This window comes from Sparus aurata, chromosome 19 (genome assembly GCF_900880675.1).
Source record: "Sparus aurata chromosome 19, fSpaAur1.1, whole genome shotgun sequence".
Lineage (NCBI taxonomy): Eukaryota > Metazoa > Chordata > Actinopteri > Spariformes > Sparidae > Sparus > Sparus aurata.
The window spans coordinates 26,924,058-26,945,521 of NC_044205.1; the positions used below are offsets into that span (position 1 = coordinate 26,924,058).

Below are 21,464 nucleotides of genomic sequence, written 5' to 3' on the forward strand. Positions count from 1 at the left end.
TGTGTTGTTTGTGCCACTCCCTAAAAATCACTGATTGGTCCGACTTGCAGGTGTACAACCAGTGATGTCAGATCTCGGGCTGCTCTTGATATTCAGCATCAGTCAAAAAGAAGATTATGAGCAGGACACGTGTTTCATTGGTCCTTTAGTCGCACCCAAAAATGAACCAACAACTCTGCAGCTTGTTTCCCTACAGTTTTGATTTGCGTCAGTAATTATGGATGTACACACATATATATGTACAATATAATGTTTACACTATTATTATGGTTTTATTATCCTCTTGTACATATTTAGCTTTTTCACTAATTCATTATTTTTTGTTTTTCATCGATGCTCATCTACAATATATATGTTGCTATCCCCTTTGCTGCTGGAACAATACAAACGTCCCTGTTGTGGGACTAACTAAGCATTATCTTATCTTTTCTTAGTTCTATTGATCTGTGCTACAGCAGCATCTTCTGACACAGCAGCATAAATCAAAAAGTATTGCGGGGCAGTTGCAATATGAAGGAGAAGTCCCTAATTGCTGCTTACTGTAGCTGCTAATTAGCTCGGTTAGCAGTGCAGCTAACTGGGTGGAGTGTTGGTGCTTACACACACACTTTTTTGTCATGTTTTTGTTGGTCATGTGATTGGCACTAACAACAGTGTTTACAATGTTGAGATTGAAGTTTAAATGTTTTAATGTTTGTTCCATCCCCCCAAAACAGCAAACTTCCTGTTGATGATGTCACATTTCCATTCAATATTACTGAAAAATCATCCTGATTCATTTCATGAGATTCTCCCCCAACAACACTCACTGAGGCTACATTCCACCGCCGCTTTAAACCCAGTTTGATTCATTCATCGAGCTTAATCAACTTCACTACACAACACGGAATAATTAATCATGGATTATTCATGCACATCACCAGCAAAGATGCAGTGTGCAGCTCTGCAGACACAGAAAAACAAGGCCACACTGACCTGAAACGCACCGCTGCAGGCCACAGATGCACGCTGTTGTTGTTGTATGTTCGCACAGACACACACACTCTGGGAAACACAGACACTGCAATATTGTATTTTCCCAAATCGGCAGGAATTTAGGAGAGCCATCGCCGTGACCTTCAGTGACTCCTAATAAATATTCGATACAGAAAAAACAAGCTTTGATCGGATGTGAAATATTTAGCAGAGGAGAGAAATGTGCCGTCAGCTTCTCACCTGAGCAGCACTTTGTTGATTAAATATGAATGTGTGGACAGTCCCTCAACTCAGACCAGTTTCTCTTTGTTTCTCCTGGTCAGACACTTTAATATTTAACCCAGTCGACAGACTCAACAGCACCTCAAAGACTCCGCACACAAACCCTGTTTCAGTCTCTTTTTGGAAGTTCAATACACCAAAAGCATGAACAGGAACCTCAAGCTTTATCATGTAAGACTGTAACGGCTACTTTATGGTCTGCTGGAATTCTCAGCGCTGGAGTTTGTTTCCTCAGACAGCTCACTAACCACAGGGGCAGTTTTGCAGTTAAGGACGACATCCTGTGCCCAAAAGCTCCCGATTTCCTCCTGCTGATGTCCAACGAGTCCAAAGACAGCCCTGTCTGTCCCATCTGCAAGTCACTCTACATAAGAGCCGAAGCTAAACGCTCTAAAACGCTCCAGAACAGCGCCTTAATGCTGAGAGGTCACAGTAATACGGCAGAGATGATGTGATTTAGGCGACACTAAGCGAGGGAGCGGGAGAGAGGCTTATCTGCCACAACTGGGCTGATTGCTGAGTTTATCTAATAAACAGGTGGAGCGCCGGTTCGTCTTCTCAAAGACGAAGAATAAAAAGTTTCATCCCGCTGCGCCAGCCATCAAATCTGACAGGAAATTGTTGCCCAGGGTTCATTACTTTGAATTTTAATAACAGTGATGGCCCGTGTCCTCAGACACTCCGTCTGTTTGAAGGCTGAGGTCTTTGTGGATTGAAAACTTTGTTAATCCTTCAGAAGACTCGGTAACTTCGCTGCCAGGAGTCGTTTTGGTGAAGAAGCTTTTTCTTCTTTCTCATGAATTGATCGTTCCAGTGCAACATCTTGATGATCTGGTTTCAGCTTCTTAAATGTGCATTTTGTTGCTTTTTTAGGACAGTATCTTGATGGTGATGTTGTCGCCTGTGTTTGTTTGTTGGCTTGTCAGCAGGATTACACAAAAACTACTGAACGGATTTCCACCAAACTTGGATGGAGGATGGGTCTAGCCCCAGAATAGACTGCATTAAAAGGATCCTGATGGCTCCAGGATCTTTCACATTTAGAGACGGGGGCTTTTTTTATATAAACATTTTTATTGATTATCAGGGAATAATGCATGCTGCTTGGCTGGTATATCTGAGTGAGTATAAAAGGGGACTGTTGGGCCACGGCGAGGTAGGCGCTCTACTGAGTGCCAAATCAATTTCGAGATGTTATTTGATTGAAAAATATCCCGAACGAGGCTTTAAGTGATGATTTATTGAGCAAATCTGTCAGTTTTCTGTATTTGCTTCTGAAATGTGCAATTTTGCATCTTGTTTCCAAACAGTTTCGCTCTTAAATCTGTTTGTGAGCTTCGTCGTGTTCCTGAAATAAATACGATGAATTACGTTCTTATCCTTATCTCGGATGTTTATGAGATCTTATTTAATGTAAAGAAATCACCATCAGGGCAACGAGGGGAAGATTAGCTGAGCAAAACCGCCTCAACTGTGAGAATTTTCTGCCTTCCCTGTTTAGAATATTAAATAGAAACTGCTGTTTACAATTATTTCAATTACAGATTGATCTGCAAATGATTTACTCCATTAAATGATTAGTTGTTTCATCTATCCACATTATTCCTAGCTCCCACGATACCTTCTGCAGTTATGGGTTGGACTTCAGGCACAACCTGAAACCACAACCAAAGTTTTCCAAAGTCACAGCAGGATGCAAATCCTCATTTTCTACAGCGACTGTTACAGCAAATCATTTATTTATGAACATCTAGGTTTGACGACTTCATTGAGTGAATATTAACACTATTATTATAACCTAGCCCACTTAGCTAATGATTGTAAAGCCTTCAAAGTGCTGCCGGTGTTTCAGTTATTATGGAGCTTTGTTATTCATGGTCCTTCTGATGAGCAGAGGATGAATCACTCTTAGTCTTTTCTGCGAAACAGGTTGATAAAATCTCAGATAATACGATATAAAGTACACTGCAATGTCACAGAGCTGTGACAGACGTCCGATCGATCCAAACGTTTCAGTCTCATGTCACAGAAAACATCCTGTAACGAATCACATGTGCGAGGCTGGAATATGTGTATGTTTGGCATTTTGCTTAAAAAAGAAAGATTTAAACGATTGATTGATTATCAAATGTGATGCCGATTCAGAATCCGTCAACCTGCTCATCTATTAATCTGCTGATTTTTTTAACATTTCACAATCAAATCAGGCAGCTTTCAGGGCTGAGCGGTATACCAGTTTCATCACCGTCACTGGTGTCACCTTCTGCTACGACATGGATTTCGCCATCATACATTTTTCAGTACATCAAAAATATGCTAAAACATGCTAATGCTATGCTAATATGCAATAACATGCACTGCTCCCCTCAGAAGCCATCACCCAGCGCAGTTCGAGCGACTATAATATCTGCTATCACGATATTTGTGCAGGACAATATTGTGATATCAAAATATGGACATCACACAAGACAACAGGCTACTCCTTCTCAAACAAATGTGGGCCTGTACCTCAGTTCTATTCCTATTTGAAGCAAATAAACAAGTACTTTTTGGTTTGATTTATCTTATTCTACCTGACATTGCCAGTAGGGTGAAAAGACGATGTAGAATGATGTTTGGGTGGAGTACTGCTTTTATTGTTTTAATACCGTAATATATCGTCACCGCAAACAACAACAAACAGCAAAATACTGTGACCCGCTCATATCAGCCATATAAAGATGATCCATACCAAAACAAAACAGGTGAAACCGACAAATTAATTTGAGTGTTTCTCGTTCCCTCCCGATGTTAATCCTCTTTAGAAATACGCAATCCATCCACACAGCTTCATCAACTGCACACCGTGCTTTTATTTTGTAATGACCACACACACATACACAGACACGCACTCTCAACAATTGATCAACACACTCTCTGCCTGTTTTTTTTTTTTCGATGACCACCAGTGACAGACGCACACACTGACACGTCCATCGCGCTGTCAGGAGGCCTGTCAGGCTTCATCCCGCTGTGATCCACCAATAACCCTGCCAACACACACACACACACACACACACACACACACACACACACACACACCTGGATGTTTGGAGTGTTTCATGCTGTCTGACGTTCGGGCGTGACGTTTCCACTTCCTCCCGCCGTTTCCATCATTAATAACATCTGCCAGCAGCAGGTTCTGCTCTGATAAACACTCTCGGCTGGATTAGGAGATCCAATAGGCCTGCAGCTGCCACAGTCTTACCTCAGTGTGTGTGTGCGTGTGTGTGTGTCACTGCAGCGAGAGGAAATAAACGCTTTTATTAATGATGGGGCTGATCAGAGGGAAGAGGGGCAGTTTGATGATGCTGCTCTCTGGGATTTCAAAGGTGATGCTCTGGGATTAATGCTGCAGATTCCTGTTTGTCCGACACTTGATTTTTCTCTGCATTTACACCCTGAAACATTTATTCTACGTCATCCCGAGACCCTGAGACTGTATTTTCAGCTGCACATCACTGCAGGTGAGGGAGGCTTCACTGCAGACCTGACACAAGTGACAGACGAGCTGCACAATATCCATCCACATGATTAACCCCTGTTTGCCGATAAATCTAGCACACATCCATCCGCAAGACACACACATTTCAGGCAACAGGGTGGCTCACATCCAGCACGTATCTAGGCTTTCTCCCTCACAATGTAGGCCTCCCGAGCCGGTATGAATAAAATATGCCACCCCCATTATATAAGGCAGAAATGCCTCGTTCCTATCTGAGATGGGCTGTGTTGAAATAACAGCAGGGTGGATCGCTGTGATTGAGATTCAATGGCCCATAGAAATAAGAGAGAGTGTGTTTGTTGTATCTGTGTATGGGGAGAGAAGAGAGGAAGAGGAAGAGGAAGAGGAAGAGGAGGAGGGGGTGAAAAATACTCCCAAGCATCCTCCTCATCCTCGGCTGCTCTACAGGCCCAAAAAACACAGCGGCAGGAGGCTGAGATCACGGGCATCAGGAGCCGGACTGCCCCTCTGTGCTGCTCTGTCACGCAGCGTTGCATCGCAATGCTATTATTAAACCCGACCACACACACACACACACACACACACACACACACACACACACAGGTAGGCTCGGCTGATTGTGTCAACATCTCAAGGTCAAACAACGAGGTGGATTTCGGACCCACACCGGGCGAACGGGCCGGTCTGGTGTGTGTGGGTTTTTTTTTAAACGAGACAAAGAGCAGCGGCCCGATCCCGCAGTGTGTTCCCGCTCTGCCCTCATCCTCTCCCGGCTACACAGAGCTGGCCAGGCCGGTCCCTGGCTGACAAACATCTGGATGGGAGGAGCGGGAGGGGACGAGAGGAGGAGGAGGAGGGGGCCGCAGGAATGAACGGTTAGATTCCGTTAGTAGGAAGGCTCCCGGTGTGGATGGGGATGATGATGATGGTGGTGGTGATGAGATAACGGGATAACGAGGGGAAAGAGGAGGAGGAGGAGGAGGGGGGAGGAAGCTTGCGCTTTTTTTCGCCCCCATTTTATTAATTTCTTACCCTCTGACAGCTCCAGCTCCAGCTCCGCAAGCCGGGCTCGGATCTCCAACGGTATCGGCGACGCCTCACGGTCCGCCATTCGGCTCGTACCTTAGAAAACACCTCCCCGGTTCGACTGCTGCCTCCGCCGCCGCCGCCGCTGCTGCTTCTACTCCTGCCTCCTCCTTCACTCGGAAAGGGAGAGCTTCTCCTCGGCGGCCCCTCCTCGGCGGAGGCGCGTAAAGGCTACGAGGCGTCGAGGGAGAACAAAGAGGATAAATCTGGCTCTCGTTTTAACGGAGGCCCGCCATGGCGCCCGGCTCCTCGAATCGTTACAGACCCCGGTTGCTCGGTCGGCTCGCTCCGCTCCTTTGCGGCGGTTGAGGTGGTGATGATGAGGCTCGCGCAGCTCCACAGTCAGAGCCGTTTGCAGCTTCTTGCCGCGGGTGTCACGTGACTGTACAGAGGAGGGCGGGTGGAGGCTGAGCCGGCCATCACCGGCAGGGGGCGCGGCGAGCAACCACACCTACAGCACAGAAGGTGTAGTCCTCCTGCGTATAACCACACCTGAGGCATTCTCTGGAACCTTACACCGCTTTTCCACCAACATAGCGGGTCTACACGGGTGTTTTAAACGCCTACTGACCCCGTTCCCACTTCCCGCAGCCCGTCTGACTCATTTTTATCTGAAACGTTACGTTTTACGTAACGTTCACGTCACTAATGCGCCGGAAACAGTTGTAACTGAAGAGATATAAAAACGGATAATGGTGGATAAATTATTTTAAGCGTCACAACCTCCGCGAAATGACTCGTTTTGTTGAGCCATTTGATCCAATAACATTTGGAAAATCTAGAAGAGCCACACGATTCAATTAATGTATCCACATTCAAGTTAGCCGGGCGTTAAACCGGAAGTTAGCATGTCCGGTCGGAAAGCCCGGTATTTTCGCAGGTGGGATGTTGATCTTTTTTATATCGAAAAACTTTGTGAAATAATGTTTTGATCCTGCTTGAATTGAGCCATAAACTACACAGATATTGTTTGTGAATTTAAATATCATTTTTCGGATCTATATAGTTGCAGTTTGTTGTAAATAAATACGACGACATGACGCTCTGTGAACTCGTCATGTCAACACGTCACCAATAAGGCCGCCAACACAGAAAAGATTCTAGGATATGAAAATCACAATAAAACTGTCCATAAAGACAACTGCAGTTATGTAAAATGGTAGTTCGTCAATTATTCTATAATTAAATCAGGCCTTTTGGTGAGCATTCAACAAGATGGCGTCACTAACGAGACAGTTGGCTGCGCAGTCTTTATAATGACGTATATTCAGTCTTCATTGACTTGGAAAAATGTCTGTTAGACTGGCAAACAACATGTGTGATTCATGACACAAGTCGAACAGGATCAATCAATGATTTGTCTCTCTTATTTCACTAACACAAAGTTTTTTTCGAGAATAAGACCCCATGGGGCAAACAGGAAGGGGCGTGGCTTTACAACAGTCGTGTATGTGACGTCATCTCATTTAAACCCCACCAAACCCCCTAACTTAAACCTTGTACATCCAGTCTGTGTAGTAGCTAGTTCACATACATGACTTTCACTGAACTGCAGTTGTCAGCATGGTCACTGCAGCCTTTTGGCTTGATTTACAGAAATACTTTTCAGAAATGCTTGAAAAAAAATGTCACTCTAACAAAGATTGATATTTTACTAACTCTTTAACAAATCCAACTTCTCCCCTGATGAAATGTATATTAGGTAATTTAATTATCATTTTAGCAAAATATTACATTAATACAATTAATCAGCTTTACAGATTGCCCTCCTGTCACACTTTCAAAGTTACAGATTTATAAATTATACTTGATGTCCATATAAAAATTTAAATTAAAAAAAATGTTTACTTATTAAACTATTTAGATATTTCAAATGTACTCCTTTTATTCAGCGTAGTTTTGTTTTGTTTGTTGCCATTTAGTTGTGCTGCGGCTGGACTGGGATTTTGAACATGTATGGATTGTTTGTATGTATTTGAAGTTCAATTAAACAACAAATTGCCACTTTAACTTGCAAAATGTACATTTAAATACACAAACTTATGTGTAGTTCATGGCACAATTCAAACAGGATAAAAAATGTATTTGTTTTTTGTTGCCATTGATTACTGCACAATATATTCTTTTATGAAAATACCATCTAAAAGTTTGTATTTAATGAATCAAGGTTTGTTCAGTGACGTTCTCTGTTTTAAATTTTGTCTGTCTTCTCCATTGCTCTGGCCATTGCCTTTTAATTTGGTCATTCTTAATCTGCCTGTAGAAACTAAACCTTAACTGAATAACGTGATTAATATTAAAGGTCAAGTGGCCTTTAATTAAGTCCAGTATGATAGAACAAGCCTAATGAGGCACGGATGCATATGAGAGCATCAATCTGTCCTTCTGGTACAGACTATTTCATTAGTATTATTCATCATTCACTCATTAGGCCTATAGCCGTCCAGGAATCAAATCATCCTCATTGTAAACAAGTGGTGGGGCCTCATAATGCAGTAATGACTGTTATAATGTGACCCATCTGCCATCTGCTGGTAATAAGGAGGAACCACAACCGAGGGCGTGAACATCATATGTTACACAGGGATGGTGCAGCAGAAAATCAAGGCAGAGAATGTCTCGTAGGATATCGAGGCTTTAACAGATATGAATGAAAACTAAATAAATACTCTTATAAAAATGAAAGAAATAAAGAGAACAACAAAGGACAGAAAGACAGACGGATGAAGGAATAAAAGCTTTGATTAATTAGACTTTGCATCAACATATAAACACATAAACCAACATTTGTAACTTCAAAGGCACTTCTTTAATATTTGTTCAGTAATATGTACATCTGTACAGTAACATGTGCCACAACCATGCCTGCTCCTTCTCCATGACAACAGTTCCACAATAAAAATGTTACCTTTTTAACAAACGAGCAGTAGATCGACTCAGTGCAGTCAAATTCAAGTTCTCAAATACAGTTCAAGTTCTTTGTGCTGAAACAGTTGTTGTTTACAGACACTGAGTAACTACCCCACCCAGCCAGAACAGGAGATGAGCCTCCCTGTGTCCAGAATATTGGACCTTATGACACCGAGGTTCATCAACACAACTCCTCTCTCTACACAGCTGAGACGAAAGCTCTAACACACAGAAGCACTCCTTTCTAACATAAATAAAAGTATGACATAAATTAAATTCTAAAATGAAATTAAAAAAATCATGCAGAGCTAAAGTATCGCTATTCAGTGCTTTTAACGGCGATAATCACTAAAACAAACTGGACCTTGGTTCATTACAGGCCTGGACATCTCACCAACATCTAAAAAAGGAAACAAAATGGTTGACTGGGACTAATATTTAAAGAAAAGCACTGTGTGTACCTTCAGCAGCCCTGTAGACTAAAGAATACAGATGTTAGGGGGGGAAAAAAAGTCATGGTGGAACATCCTGTACAGAGAGAACCCACCCAACACACAGAGCAGGAGAGGCGGTGAAACTAAATTAAAATGGAACCTGGCCCTCAATGAACTGATCTGAACTACAAACCAAGAAATAAAGCCAATGTAAAGTAGCAGTTCAACATTTACACATTCCCTCCATCTTTGTAAAAACTGAGAAATTGGCTGAAACATCCTGAGTGGTCAGCGCCCCCAGACCCACACCAGCCCATCCAGTTCTGAACCAGCCAGCAGTCAGACCCCCCCACCCCACCCAGTGCACACTTCAGTGAACGCCTACAGTGTTTATGAAGGGTTAATTATTGAAATCAATGAAGATCCAGACCTAAATGTAGTTGATTTAAAGGCTGTTTGGCACTTAAAGTAATCTTCCTGCACACACACATCGTCCCTCACAGTAAATATGCAGCTGGTTTGTGTAATTATGACAGTAGAGTAACACAGTTTTAGCTTATATGACACCATAGGATAAAAAATGTTCCTAAGTGTCTTTTTCTCAACCCAGAATCATCACAGTGGCAGCAGAGCTGGCTCGGGCGCCTGGCCTGGATAGGTTGGCGAGTGCTCAGTGTCTGAAGAGGCGTGGTTAGCTGGCGGCACCGCTTCATTGGACGATGCTCTCTGGCAGATTGCGGCGTAGCTCAGCTTCTTGGACTCCTGGCCAATCAGAGCACAAAGTTGGGTCAAAATCAGCTATTACAAATGTTCCGATTCTCCAAGTGCACCATTCAATTTGGCTTTTGATTTAAATATTATCTTTTCACTGACGGCTATGCTTGTTAGACTATCGCATACGATGCCATTCATAAATCGTGACAGATCAAATCATCACCTCTTCAACATTGTGGCTCAGAGAACAATTATAGAAATGTTACATATCAATCTATTAACCATTGGTTGTCTATGGTTCAGTGCAACAGAAGCAACAACTTATAGTCTTTTTTGGGATTATAAAATAACTTTGGATATGCAGAAAAGTAGCATATGAATCTGGTTGTTGTTGTGGTTGATTTATGGCATTTACACAAAAATGTAAATTGTTTAATACTTAACAAGTGTGACTATTGGTGTGCGATTAAACGATAAAATCCTGTCTAATAATCTGTATTCCTGTTTAAAATAATTTACGTAATGTGTTAAGAAATTCCACTAAAATGTGTTCATGCCCCGAGTAATGAAAACTGAAATGACAGGACTTCATTTCATTACATTTCAGTTCAATTTCAAGGTGTTTAAAAGCACTGCAGATATTAAAGGACAGACGGAAACAAGCACCAAACTGGGAGCTCTGAAATAAAAAAAGGAGCCATAATTCAACACCATAAAATCAGTGAAGCGGTTGCTAAGCAAGTCTTACTGCGATGGGTTCCTGTGTAAGCAGAGCTGGTTTGGCCTCGCTGGTCGTCTCTGCGTGCTCCTTCACATTCCTGCAGAGATCAACAAACCAATCTCACCACACACAGCTCTGACCACAGCTGGCACCATGACAACTGGAAAAGTGGTCAAAGTCCACATATGAAATATTCTGAGAGCGAGGCGGGCGGGAGAAGGATAACTGGAGCAGCTTGTGCTGCGGCTGCAGATCTCATCATGCCATCAGAAAGCAGTCATGTCAAAACAGCGAATTAATCAGAACAGCTGATGTAAAGGAAAATATTCATCCAGCTGCTGTCTGAGATACTTACTGCTGAGGCTCTGGTGTCAGTGTGGGCACTGATGGGCTGCTGCTTTTCACTGGACTCTGGTGAACAGAAGACAGTTCAGTGTTGTGTATGTATGTGTGTCTGTGTGTCTGTATGTCTGTGTACATGATAAGCACTAACACAGTCTGGGCTTTAAGTACGAGATGAGCTTCTGTTAGCTCCTCGAGCATGAGACACAGATGAACTCTGTGTGTGTGTGTGTGTGTGTGTGTGTGTGTCAGACAGCGAGAACTGGTTACCTTGACGCTGCCGTTAGCTGCAGGTACCGTTGCTATGGCAGTGTTTGCCAGGGGAAGGGGAGGGAAGCTTGCGGGCCCGAGCTCAAGAGGAGGAGACGGCTGACGAGGAGGCGACTGACTTTGTGCATTCTACACAAACACACACAGTCAGTTCACAGTCTCGTCAAGGTGAAGTGCACAAACAGCGATGACGCCCGCTGGATACTTACATGGTTGTTACCAGCAGACTTGTCCCATGACCTCGGGTTCTCTCTCCTCCTCTGGCTGAAGTTTCCTCTCCTTCAGAAACACAGCAGAGCAGCGCTGAGAACAGTTATGTCTCAGCATTAAAGCATCAGCCCACCTGCTGTAATTCAAATGTGTCTCTAGTTTTAGGCACAGAGGGCTGCATGTGTGCAGAATTGCAATTTTACATAGCTGCTGCTACACAGAGCAAAGAGTAGAGACTTTACAGTGATAAATCTCTGCCTACAGTGCAGCACTGCTAGCTGTAACTACGGCAACGTCTTTTTGATTAAGTATAATAAATTATAAATAAACCCCTAGTATCACCAGCTGTCCTGTTTTTGTCCTTGCATTTTAACATTTTGTTGATTCTGTTGTTTTCTTGCTTATTTTGTGTGCTCACATTTCCATTGCTGACTGACAGACTGATGCTGTTCACTATACTGAAACACACACAACACTTCTATGATGTGTAAGGTGTTTCAGTGGTTCCCTTCCCTCTAAAATGTAGACGGTCAGCCAGGTGAGAAATGACACTAATATGGAAAAAAATCACACAGCTGTTATCAGGATATCGGATATATGAGCACAGGCCTCATTGTCACACTACATAAACAAAAAGTGCTGCATGAGCTGCTCAGTCATCAGAATCTGATTTCCACATGTGGCACTGCAGGATGACATCATCAAGATGTGACTTTACTTTTACATCTTTTGATTTAATTGTCAGCATGAACACAGAAGTACCAATGAACTAAACTACAGGTGTGAATCCAATCCAAAGTCCATCCAACAACAATATCTATCCATGATCATTAACAGGTATCTCAACATCTGACTACAGCTACATGAACTGTGTGAGTCGTGTGAGTCACGATCAGTTACACTCAAACTTCTGAAAACTTCTAAGTTTTGTTACCTTCCACAATCAGCAGGTGACACAACTTGCTTGTTGGGCTCCGTCCTCCCACCTCTGCTCTGACGCCGTGCGTTGCCCCGGGACCGCCCTCGACCCGGAGGGAAGGAGTGCTCCACTGGCGCCTGTTCTGACGAGTGTGAATCATTCTGGCCGGACTGCCAACGGTCTCCAGAGTTCGCCCACCTCGAGCCTCTCCTGGAAGAAATCATTTGTGAATGCCAGCCAGTGATTATTCAAACTGAGATTCAAACAGCCTCACAGCTGTCACACGTAGGATGATAAAAAAATATTCTCACCGGTAACAGATCTGAAGAGCACATCTATTATTTAATCAAAACACAGAGTGACTCTTAACTACCTCGGCCTGTGTGTGTTGTGAGGTTTGAAGTTGGAAGCTGCTGAGAATCCATTCATGAAGTCACCCATCAGTGGTGGAGGCTGCTGACAAAAACAACAACAAAATCACACTGCTCACGACCTAACGAGTGCTGAAACAAGATAAGACCACAGAGAGACTGTTCACACATTTAATAAGCCAAAACCAGCAACAGGATCGCCTCATGTAAAAAAAAAAAAAAAGCTTCTCTGTCTGGTGATGTGATAATAAAATCTGTTCCTGTTATAATGATCTCTTCTTGGTTGGTTTAGTTTTAAGGACTCACCTCGGCACATTCTTGGTACCCAGTCGCCCACACCTCATTGGTGAAATCATACAGTTGTTGTGCCGGTACGTGGGCGGGGCAGGGCGGCTGGTAGGTGGTTGTGGGGTAGTAGGAGGCGTACTGGTCCAGCTGGGCCGGTCTGTATCCATTTTTTGGAGCGTAGGAAGTGACTGCCATAGTTTTGGCCTTTATCCTCACCATGATCGGTTTTCCCTTAAACACTCGGACTTCTTCCCTCAGGTACCTGTAGGCCTAACCACGACATGCACAGTAACACGGTTGTCAAATCATACAAACTACACAGTGTGCCAACTGTTTAACAGTTGTCCTGTTCAAATTTCCTCTAGCATCAAATATTCAGAGATAAGAAAGATGTCTGCATGTTACCTGCTGGGCATCAGCTTCTGATTTGAAAGTGATGAACCAGTTGTCGTTCTTCACAAACTCACAGCTCAGAAACTCGGGCAGGCCGTCGCCCTCAAAGAGAGCCTCCACCTCCTGCACAACAAAAAAGGGGTTAAATCAAACCAGAACCAACACAAATAGACTTTACATTTAAACCTCTGCATTATATTAGCTTATCAATGTCGAACCGTCTGACAGTGACAGGACAACAAGACAAGCATTTAGGTTCATGAACGAAAGCTTCCAGTCACAGCACCAGTTTAAGAAGATAGAAATGAACTGAAAACTTTGTAAGAGAGGAGAGGAGAGGAGAGGAGAGGAGAGGAGAGGAAGAGGAGAGGGAGAGGAGAGGAGAAGAGGAGAGGGAGGAGAGGAGAGGAGAGGAGAGGAGAGGAGAGGAGAGGAGAGGAGTTAGGATGTTATGGATTGGTCAACGGTCTCTTGCCTCCTGAGGTGTGCTGTCGGGGATCTCACGCAGGATGACGACACATCGACTCTGACTGGGCCGGACCTTCTGTCCACATGGAGCCACCTGGACCACCGGCAGGGCTGTCAGCCAGTGAGAGAAGATAACATCTCAGGACAAAAACAAACCACACTTGACGGTCCAACAGAAAGTCTTTCTTGTGTTTGATTGGATTCTTTGATAAAAATGTCGGAGCAATACTCAAAAATATGTTTCTCTTTAATGCTGATAGTCCTGAATTTTGGAGGGATTCAAATCTTAGAATACCCAAAAAACACACCTGTCCATGTGCATTAACAATATATTATCATTACTAATGACTAATAAAAACTCCAGACTAATTGTGGTTCACTGTAAGAGGTTGTCAGGATAACTTATCACAGCAGAATAGCGACACTGACATTTCAAAATGTCGGAGATGAGGTCCAGGTCCGTGCTGATGTTCTTGATCGTGTCGAGGCTGGCCAGAGTTTGGATGGGAACATACTGGTCGCTGTCCATCTGAGAATTGAGGTACAGGTCGTTGCCGAGGTGTTCCCTGTGGAGGGACAGAAGAGGACAGACTCTATCGAGGAACGTTTGGAGGATACAAATGTTATGACATGTCACACATGATGGTATTAATTTCATGACAAGACAAGGGAAATGGCAGCTGGGATAGCAAACACAGCACTAAACCCCATGTGTCATTTAAATATCTGATGACATGACTTCTTCAAGTGAACTAAGAGAAACAATGAGCTGTGAGTTGTTACCTGGTCAGGCAGGACTCCAAAACTGTCCTCAGCTGTTGTCTGATCTCATCTGAAGACAAAAGAAGTCATCACAACATCAACCAAAATAAACAAACTACAAACACCTGAAGTCATTTCAAGTGGTTAAAGGGTCATTTCACACATTAAAGCAGTCCACTGGTCTCATCTGCATCGCAGCTTGTAACACTATTGGACTCATTGTGGCCAACAAATGATCGAAATTGAAACAGCAGAACCAGAATCACCTTATTTAGTCCACATTTTCTTTTTCCCTTTAAATACCTGATGCCTACATTACCCACAACGCAATTCAACCACTGAGTGACATCACTGGAGGCATCTATCCGATTACAATCAGCAGAGAGTAGTACTCTCTAACTACTGACTGGGACTCTCACCTGTGACAGGCGGCTCACTGGGCTTTGTATTAACTACAGGAGCTTCAGCAGTCAGTGTCTGGTACTCCAGTGTGCTGGGATCCGCCTCAACCACAGCCTCAGTCAGACACACGTTCTCCAGCTGGAACTCTGGTACGTATCCTGTAGAATCCACCACATAGCATCTTACCACCACACAAGGGCCAAAATGTGCCGCAGACAAAAATATGCAAATGAACTCCTGTGATTCAGTGAACATGATAAATTGAATAAGTCACTCCAGCCTACCTCCCTGATTGGTTAGATTGTTGGGGAACTGCACCCATGGCTGTTCAGGCTGCAGGTAGGCAGGGCTGGAGACATCCAAGCTGAAGTTGGGATTGGTCCAGACTTCAGCATCAGGGTTAAGGCTGGGGGCAGCAACAGGTCCCTGAAACAAAACCACAAAATGTTCACAACATTCATCCAGTATGAAAAGATAAGTCAGGTGTATTCATTCATCAATCTTTCAATTTTAAATCTAATGTTCATATGTGTTATTGGAAGTACTGGATAAAAGCACAGAACAGAATGCCATTTCATCGTACTCAATGCTCCAACAGAGATGTGGAGGAAAACATGTTCTGGGCTAAATTTCTTAGAAAATTCAGTCATTCAGCCCAGTGAAGTTTTGTAGTACATAACACATTTCTGGAAAAACAGTGTGGCAGCATTCTCCTAAACAGCTCGAGTAGCTGAGGACTCGTTTTGAAACAACTACTTCAGCTGTCAAGCAGAATGCTACAACACTGTTTTGCTGTGAAGCTCCAGAAAGGTTTCTGTGGATGACAAAGTTCTGTTCACAGAAACTGTTCCTTTAAAGCTCAGGCACACTTCATCAACCCGTTTACATTTTATCTCCAACATTGTTTTTAAGATAACAAGCCCTCTGAACCTGAGTGAACACAACGCGGACACATGGAGGCTGTGTTACTTTACATACTGTACGTCTGTGAACCCAACACTCAACTCTTGTTTTTTTCTCAGCTCATTCTGGCAAATCTGTGATGCGTCAAAGATCTCTGTGTGAATAACCAACGCTCGTTATGTAACAACTTCGAATCAAAGCGTATTCAAAGACGTCCAATCCAGTCGTGGATTCTTTGTGTGTGTATTTATGTGTGTTTAGTTTAGTGCATGAATGCACCAATAAATCACTCTGAACCTCAAGGCTCAACCTCAAGTCTTTCTTTGTCTGACTGAACACTGTTTCTACTTAAGGGGTTAAGACTTCACATTGAATATTTCCACTGAACCCAACTGTCTCATGTTGAGTGAACACTTACAGGCTGAGTGCAATCTGTGTGCCAGTCCCACACACAGGGTCCCTGAGGCATCACAGTGCTGTACGGGTAGGCTCCCAGCAGAGCCATAGAGGGCTGGAGCTCAGACACCAAGGCTGGGATCTGCTCTGATCCAGTGCCCGTCTTGCGGTCGCCCTGGGCGGCTTCGACCTCAGACACACCCTGGGCCCACACTCCACAGCTCTCCTCCAGACCCAGCTTGATCCAGGGGTGGGGGTAGAGACGGCAGACGGAGGCATCGCCGTCCTCTCCCAGCAGCTCAGACACCATCTCCCTCATCCCTCCTTCATGCTCTCCCTCCTCAGCGGTCACTGACGGATTGTGACAGAGGGGATGGATCTCATACGACGGAGTTGAGGCGTAAACGTCAATCTGGCCTGGGTCCACAATGATCATGACGGGGTCGTCCTGGCAGTCCAAAACCGAGGTGTTGTCATCTGGACAGCTGAAGCCGTTAGGAATCATGTACAAGTCACAGTTGCTGGTCTCATCATGGTCCTTGAGCGGCATCTCAGTGGCTGAAACACTGAGAGCTTCTGGAGGAATATCCTCCTCCTGTGACATGTGTTGCTTCATCTCTTTCGTTTCCTCATCAGAAGCTGTTTGACTGCTCAGGTCTTCAGGCTGAGAGCTGTCCTGAGGTTCCTCAATGTTTACCAGCTGTGGAGATGGAACAGGATGAAGGGCGCTGGTCTGCTCACCTAACTGTGAATTGTCAGGAGTTTGAGGAGGAATATCATCGTCAAGTGCATCATGCTCCTCCTGTGACATGTGCCTCTTCATCTCATTCATTTCCTCCGAGTAAATTCCATCTGGTGAACCTCCAGCTTGAGGCAAACAGTCAGCAGCGTCATGCTGCAGACCGATGTGGACTTCAGAGTCACAGTCAGAGGTTAATAATTCTGAGGGTTCCACATCTTCAGATTCATGCTTTACTGACACAGTGAGGTGATGGATCTGAGTCCCCTGTGCAGCTGTTGTCTCTTCTTCCTCACACATACGCATGAAGACTTTCTCTGGTGGATTTACCTTCTGGTGGATTTGTCTGCATCCACTCTCAGAACTGTCAGCTTCGATCTCTGGGCAGAAACTATGCCCTCCTTTCTCTGAAGACGTGCACAGATACAAGGAAGATGAAGGTGGAGTGGAGGAGGTAGTGACAGAGAGCAGTTGAGAGGGACTATCAGCGGTTTCTGGTAAAACAACTGTGACATCACCTTTCTCAACATGTTTGCTGTTGTGACAAATTTCTGGTTGTGTTTTTTTGTCATCTCCGCTCAGGAGGAGATCCTGAAGAGGCTCCTGTGAGTCACTCATCAGAGACACCATCGCATCCTCAGGACTGTTGACTTCTTCACCAGGAGGCTTAATGTTGCTCAACTCAAATGTTGGATCGTTTGAATTGACATCAACTTTGTCAGATGTGATGGAGTCGCTCTGGTGAGACGTGGACCTGACATCTGACAGAGCGGTCAGATCTGTGTTGCAGGAGAAGGCGGTCAGTTCAGAAGGCACTGATGACACAGCTGAGATGGTGGAATATGAGGAGACTTCAGTGAGAGTTGTATCTGCTGTGCTGCTGTGACTGACATTACCCTTCTCACTGGGGCTTCTGTATGTACTCACAGCGATTGGTGTGCTCTGCAGGGATGATTTATCCATCTCTATCTGTCCTTCAGACAGAGGCAACACAACCTCCTCCTCGTGCAGCAGTTTGAGGCTGAGGTTGCTCTGACTGGAAGTGTCCAGCTCGGGAGTTTCAGCTGCTGCTGGCTGTGGACTTTGGATGAGCTGCTGTGTTGACGGGTCAGACCACCGCAGATGATCGTCCAGCGGGTTAAAGTCCGAATCAACACTCTGATCCAAATCTTCCTCCTGGAATTTGACCACTGTTTCCTCTGTGGCCCTGAGGGGTCCCTCTGCTGCTCTGTGGTCCACTGAACACACTTTCTCCACGCACACACACTCCTCTGTAACCCTTTTCGCCTCTGACCCCTCCACACATGCACGTTCCTTTGTGTGTGACATCATCGTCATGTCATCCTTGGACTCCGCTGCGTCCTCTGGGGCTGTCTGGTCGGTCAGTTTTCCAGGCTGAAGGCTGTCTTGTGTGGACGTTTGAGGATCCTCTCTGTCTGTCTGACTGCTGGACGGGGACTCCAGCTGTGGAGGTACAACAGGAGGAGGGGTGGTGGAGTGTCTCTGTGACAAAACAGTGGACGGCGGTTCAGCATTTGATTGCGCTGGAGCTGGTTCCTCATCATGTGACTGATGGGTCATCTTAGACTCTGTGACATGCTCACAGAATGCGGATGCATCTGCGTGTGATTGGCTGGAGGCTGGAGACTCCACTATGCAGGGCAGAGCAGCTGTTTCTACTTCAGCTGTCTGCAGTGACAGTGTCGCTCCAGCTGTTTGGGATTGGCTGTGAACGTGGTCGTGTTCAAGGTCATCGGCGTCAATGGAACATATACTGTAGAAGCTCCGGGTCCTCGTTTCAAAACCTTGACCCAGTGTCGTCGTGACCACACAGACCTCCTCACCTTCCTCATCGTTGCGCTCAGCTCCGGGGTTAACCCCCTGTGGCCCCTGACACACACTGACCGGCGGCGGCTCGCCCGACACCTCACTCTCTGTGACACTGTCCTGAGAGTCACCGGAGTGTTACCTGGCGGGAGCTGACCAACCGCTTAACTGTTTGTGCTGCTTCTGGCCATCTGGGTGCGAACTGAACCACGAAGCTCTGATTGTGGCGTTCTCCAAAATCTTCTGTTTGACTGGACTCTGTGTGGGCACCTCCTTATAGGGAGCCGGTCCACAGCTGGGCCTGGGAGTATGTGTCACACCTGCCTCTGCGTCCGTGTTTGAATGTATGTTTGTGCTGGTTGTGATAATAATAGCCCCGGTCTCCTCTTGAGTGCTAGCTGCTTTAGGATCCCTCTCGTTCTGTGTGTCACCGTCCCCGCTGATCACGGCCGCCTCCGGACAAACTTTGTTTTCCACTTCTGTTTTTTTTTCTTCATCCTCTGAAGGCTTCCTGTCGGCCCCTCCATCTGCCACACATGTCTCCTCTTCGTCCAAGCACACATGCTGAGCCACAGCCGCAGCGTGTCGCCTGACCTGTTCCGTCACCTCGTTCAGCCCATCGTGGAGCGGGGGCTGTAACAGACCGCTCCTCTCGTTCTGCAGGCCGGGGTTCAGCTCCTTACTAAAGCAGCACCCCATCTTCTCCGGCCTAGAGTGGGAACAAAACACAAGACTTCTATGGCCGAACGCACTGAGAGTCTACACAACACGGGACAATATCATGAGCAGCTCCTCACGATGGCTCAGCCGCATGCGGAAAGAGAAAAGACCCTCTACTCCTCCCTGCTTCACCCCCTCCCCTTCCCTCCCCCTTTTCCCCTCCCCTGCCCAGAATAGCAAATGTGAAGGAGCTCACATGTCCCTGCCACTCAACAGTGGGCCGCACACCACTTTGTGTGTGTGTGTGTGTGTGTGTGTGTGAGAATGTATGCGGGAGCCCTAGTTAGGATACAGTTTGAAAGGGGTCAGCACATGGCCCAGCAGCCACCAATCACAGAGCGGTAATGCAGCAGGGTCCACTCCTCCCTCTCTGTCCCTGAAACTCCCCCTTCCTCCCATCCGACCATTCACTCCTCTTTCCCTCCACTCTGACTTACATTAGTTTAAGCCTCCTCCCTGCCGCCCCTCACAAGGCCACGAGCTGTCAGGGCCCCAACAATCACTCAGACTATTCTGCCTGCCTGTTGTGAACAGGCTGAAAGCTAGAGATGACATAATCAAAGTAATTTTAAATAACAGTAACTTAATAATATAGCTATTTCTGTCTACAAACATAAACATGTTGCACTCCTGAAAAGGTTATTTACTGTTTCCCCCAGTAAAGGTTAGAAAGTTTTTCCTGACTCACATCCAGGGTCTGAAGATAGACGGTGTGAAAATGTGATCTCAAGTTATATAAATGAAGCAGAATTGACTTTTTCAATCAAGAGTTATTTTCCAGTCTGAAACCTCACTGTGAAGTTGATTTCAAACATGTTCAGACCAGATTTCTGAGTAGTTCTGTTACTTTAGGTACAAAAGTGCAGTATGATTGTCTGTGTAGCGAGGCTTATATTACAGTACCTGGTAGACGTAGCAGTATCCAGGACCCAGTGCTCCGAGCGTGAACTGCACCTGTAGATCAGCCGGACACAGTGGATGCTGGTCTGAAGTCATGTGACTCGGGCTGGTGGGTAACACGATGGGACAAGTGCTGCTGCTGTCGATGGTCACCGGGGGGACGGCTGGAGGAGCAGAGGGGAGAGGAAGTGAGTCACGGCAGCAGCTGGCCTGGAGGAAACACTGCAACAGCAAGAGGGCTCGATGCTGAGGAGTCCTGGTAAATACTGCACACTGGCCTGCTGTAAAGGAAACAACAGAGTCATAATTCCATATTTGTCTGTGATAAGCAGATGTACATCTAATGGGTCCGCCTCAGGCTCCACTAATAATTGCTCAGATCACCCAGTGAACCCTGAGGTCAGCACCGCTGTGGTCCCCTCAACAAAAAGCCTGTGGGATTCTTTAACTGGATTTTGGATTACTGCAGAAAATAATCTCTTTGACAAACACACGTTTCTGATACTTAAACATTTTGTTTTATTTCTCTTAGTCAAAGCCAAACTGATTTTCTCCTACAGAGGATCAATAAAGACACGTTCTATCTTATCTCATCTTATCTAAGATGTTATTTCAGTCTGTGTAGAATACGTCTTTAACAACAAGGAAACTCAAACTAAACTTTTTATGTTTAGCTAACCTATAACTTTGTAAGATTTAAACATTAGTCTGTTGGTATCACTTTGAGATAACACTACATAGCTAAATCAAATAGTTTCTTGTTCACTTTGGTTCCTCATCCAACTTTTCTGACACAAATTGACATTAAAGTTAACATCTCACGTTTAAAAGCATCTTGTTAGCATACTTTGTAAGCTATAAGCTAAGTCAAGTTAGCTTCAGCACATTCTAAACAACTAAAAACAGGCATCTGTAGTTCAATCAATT

At 45.0% G+C, this 21,464-nt stretch overlaps 2 protein-coding genes across 5 annotated transcripts in view; both read right to left on the bottom strand.

Moving 5' to 3' along the window:
* LOC115569585 (disco-interacting protein 2 homolog C-like) overlaps positions 1-6,358 on the bottom strand; it is a 50,813-nt gene extending 44,455 nt beyond the window's left edge. For 2 of the 3 annotated variants that reach the window (XM_030397570.1, XM_030397568.1), the window contains exon 1: positions 5,795-6,358. In XM_030397570.1, the coding sequence (XP_030253430.1) occupies positions 5,795-5,873 (79 nt within the window). In that variant the 5' untranslated portion in view covers positions 5,874-6,358. The remainder of the gene's footprint in view (positions 1-5,794) is intronic. The other variant, XM_030397569.1, reaches the window with a different exon arrangement.
* A 2,276-nt stretch (positions 6,359-8,634) lies between these two features.
* LOC115569586 (uncharacterized) lies at positions 8,635-20,679 on the bottom strand. Of its 2 annotated transcripts, none has more exons than XM_030397573.1 (16): positions 20,541-20,679; positions 16,374-19,626; positions 15,337-15,478; positions 15,070-15,210; positions 14,672-14,720; positions 14,318-14,454; positions 13,896-13,999; positions 13,433-13,543; positions 13,046-13,297; positions 12,742-12,821; positions 12,384-12,578; positions 11,449-11,518; positions 11,240-11,368; positions 10,983-11,038; positions 10,655-10,724; positions 8,635-9,954 (listed from the first exon to the last, which is right to left on the bottom strand). In XM_030397573.1, the coding sequence occupies exons 2-16, from the start codon at positions 18,669-18,671 to the stop codon at positions 9,808-9,810; spliced, it is 3,981 nt and encodes a 1,326-aa protein (XP_030253433.1). In that variant the 5' UTR covers positions 18,672-19,626; positions 20,541-20,679; the 3' UTR covers positions 8,635-9,807. The 2 variants fall into 2 exon arrangements, with proteins under 2 accessions (XP_030253433.1, XP_030253431.1); XM_030397571.1 differs by having other exon boundaries at positions 12,742-12,824.
* Positions 20,680-21,464: the final 785 nt, after the last annotated feature.

Coding starts and splice junctions, on each gene's coding strand:
- LOC115569586 (XM_030397571.1), bottom strand. CDS start 18,671: ATGACCCATCAGTCACATGATGAGGAACCAGCTCCAGCGCAATCAAAT. Junction 11,369..11,448: donor AGTCTGCTGGTAACAACCAT/GTAAGTATCCAG, acceptor GTGTTTGTGTAG/AATGCACAAAGTCAGTCGCC. Junction 9,955..10,654: donor TTACACAGGAACCCATCGCA/GTAAGACTTGCT, acceptor CTGATTGGCCAG/GAGTCCAAGAAGCTGAGCTA.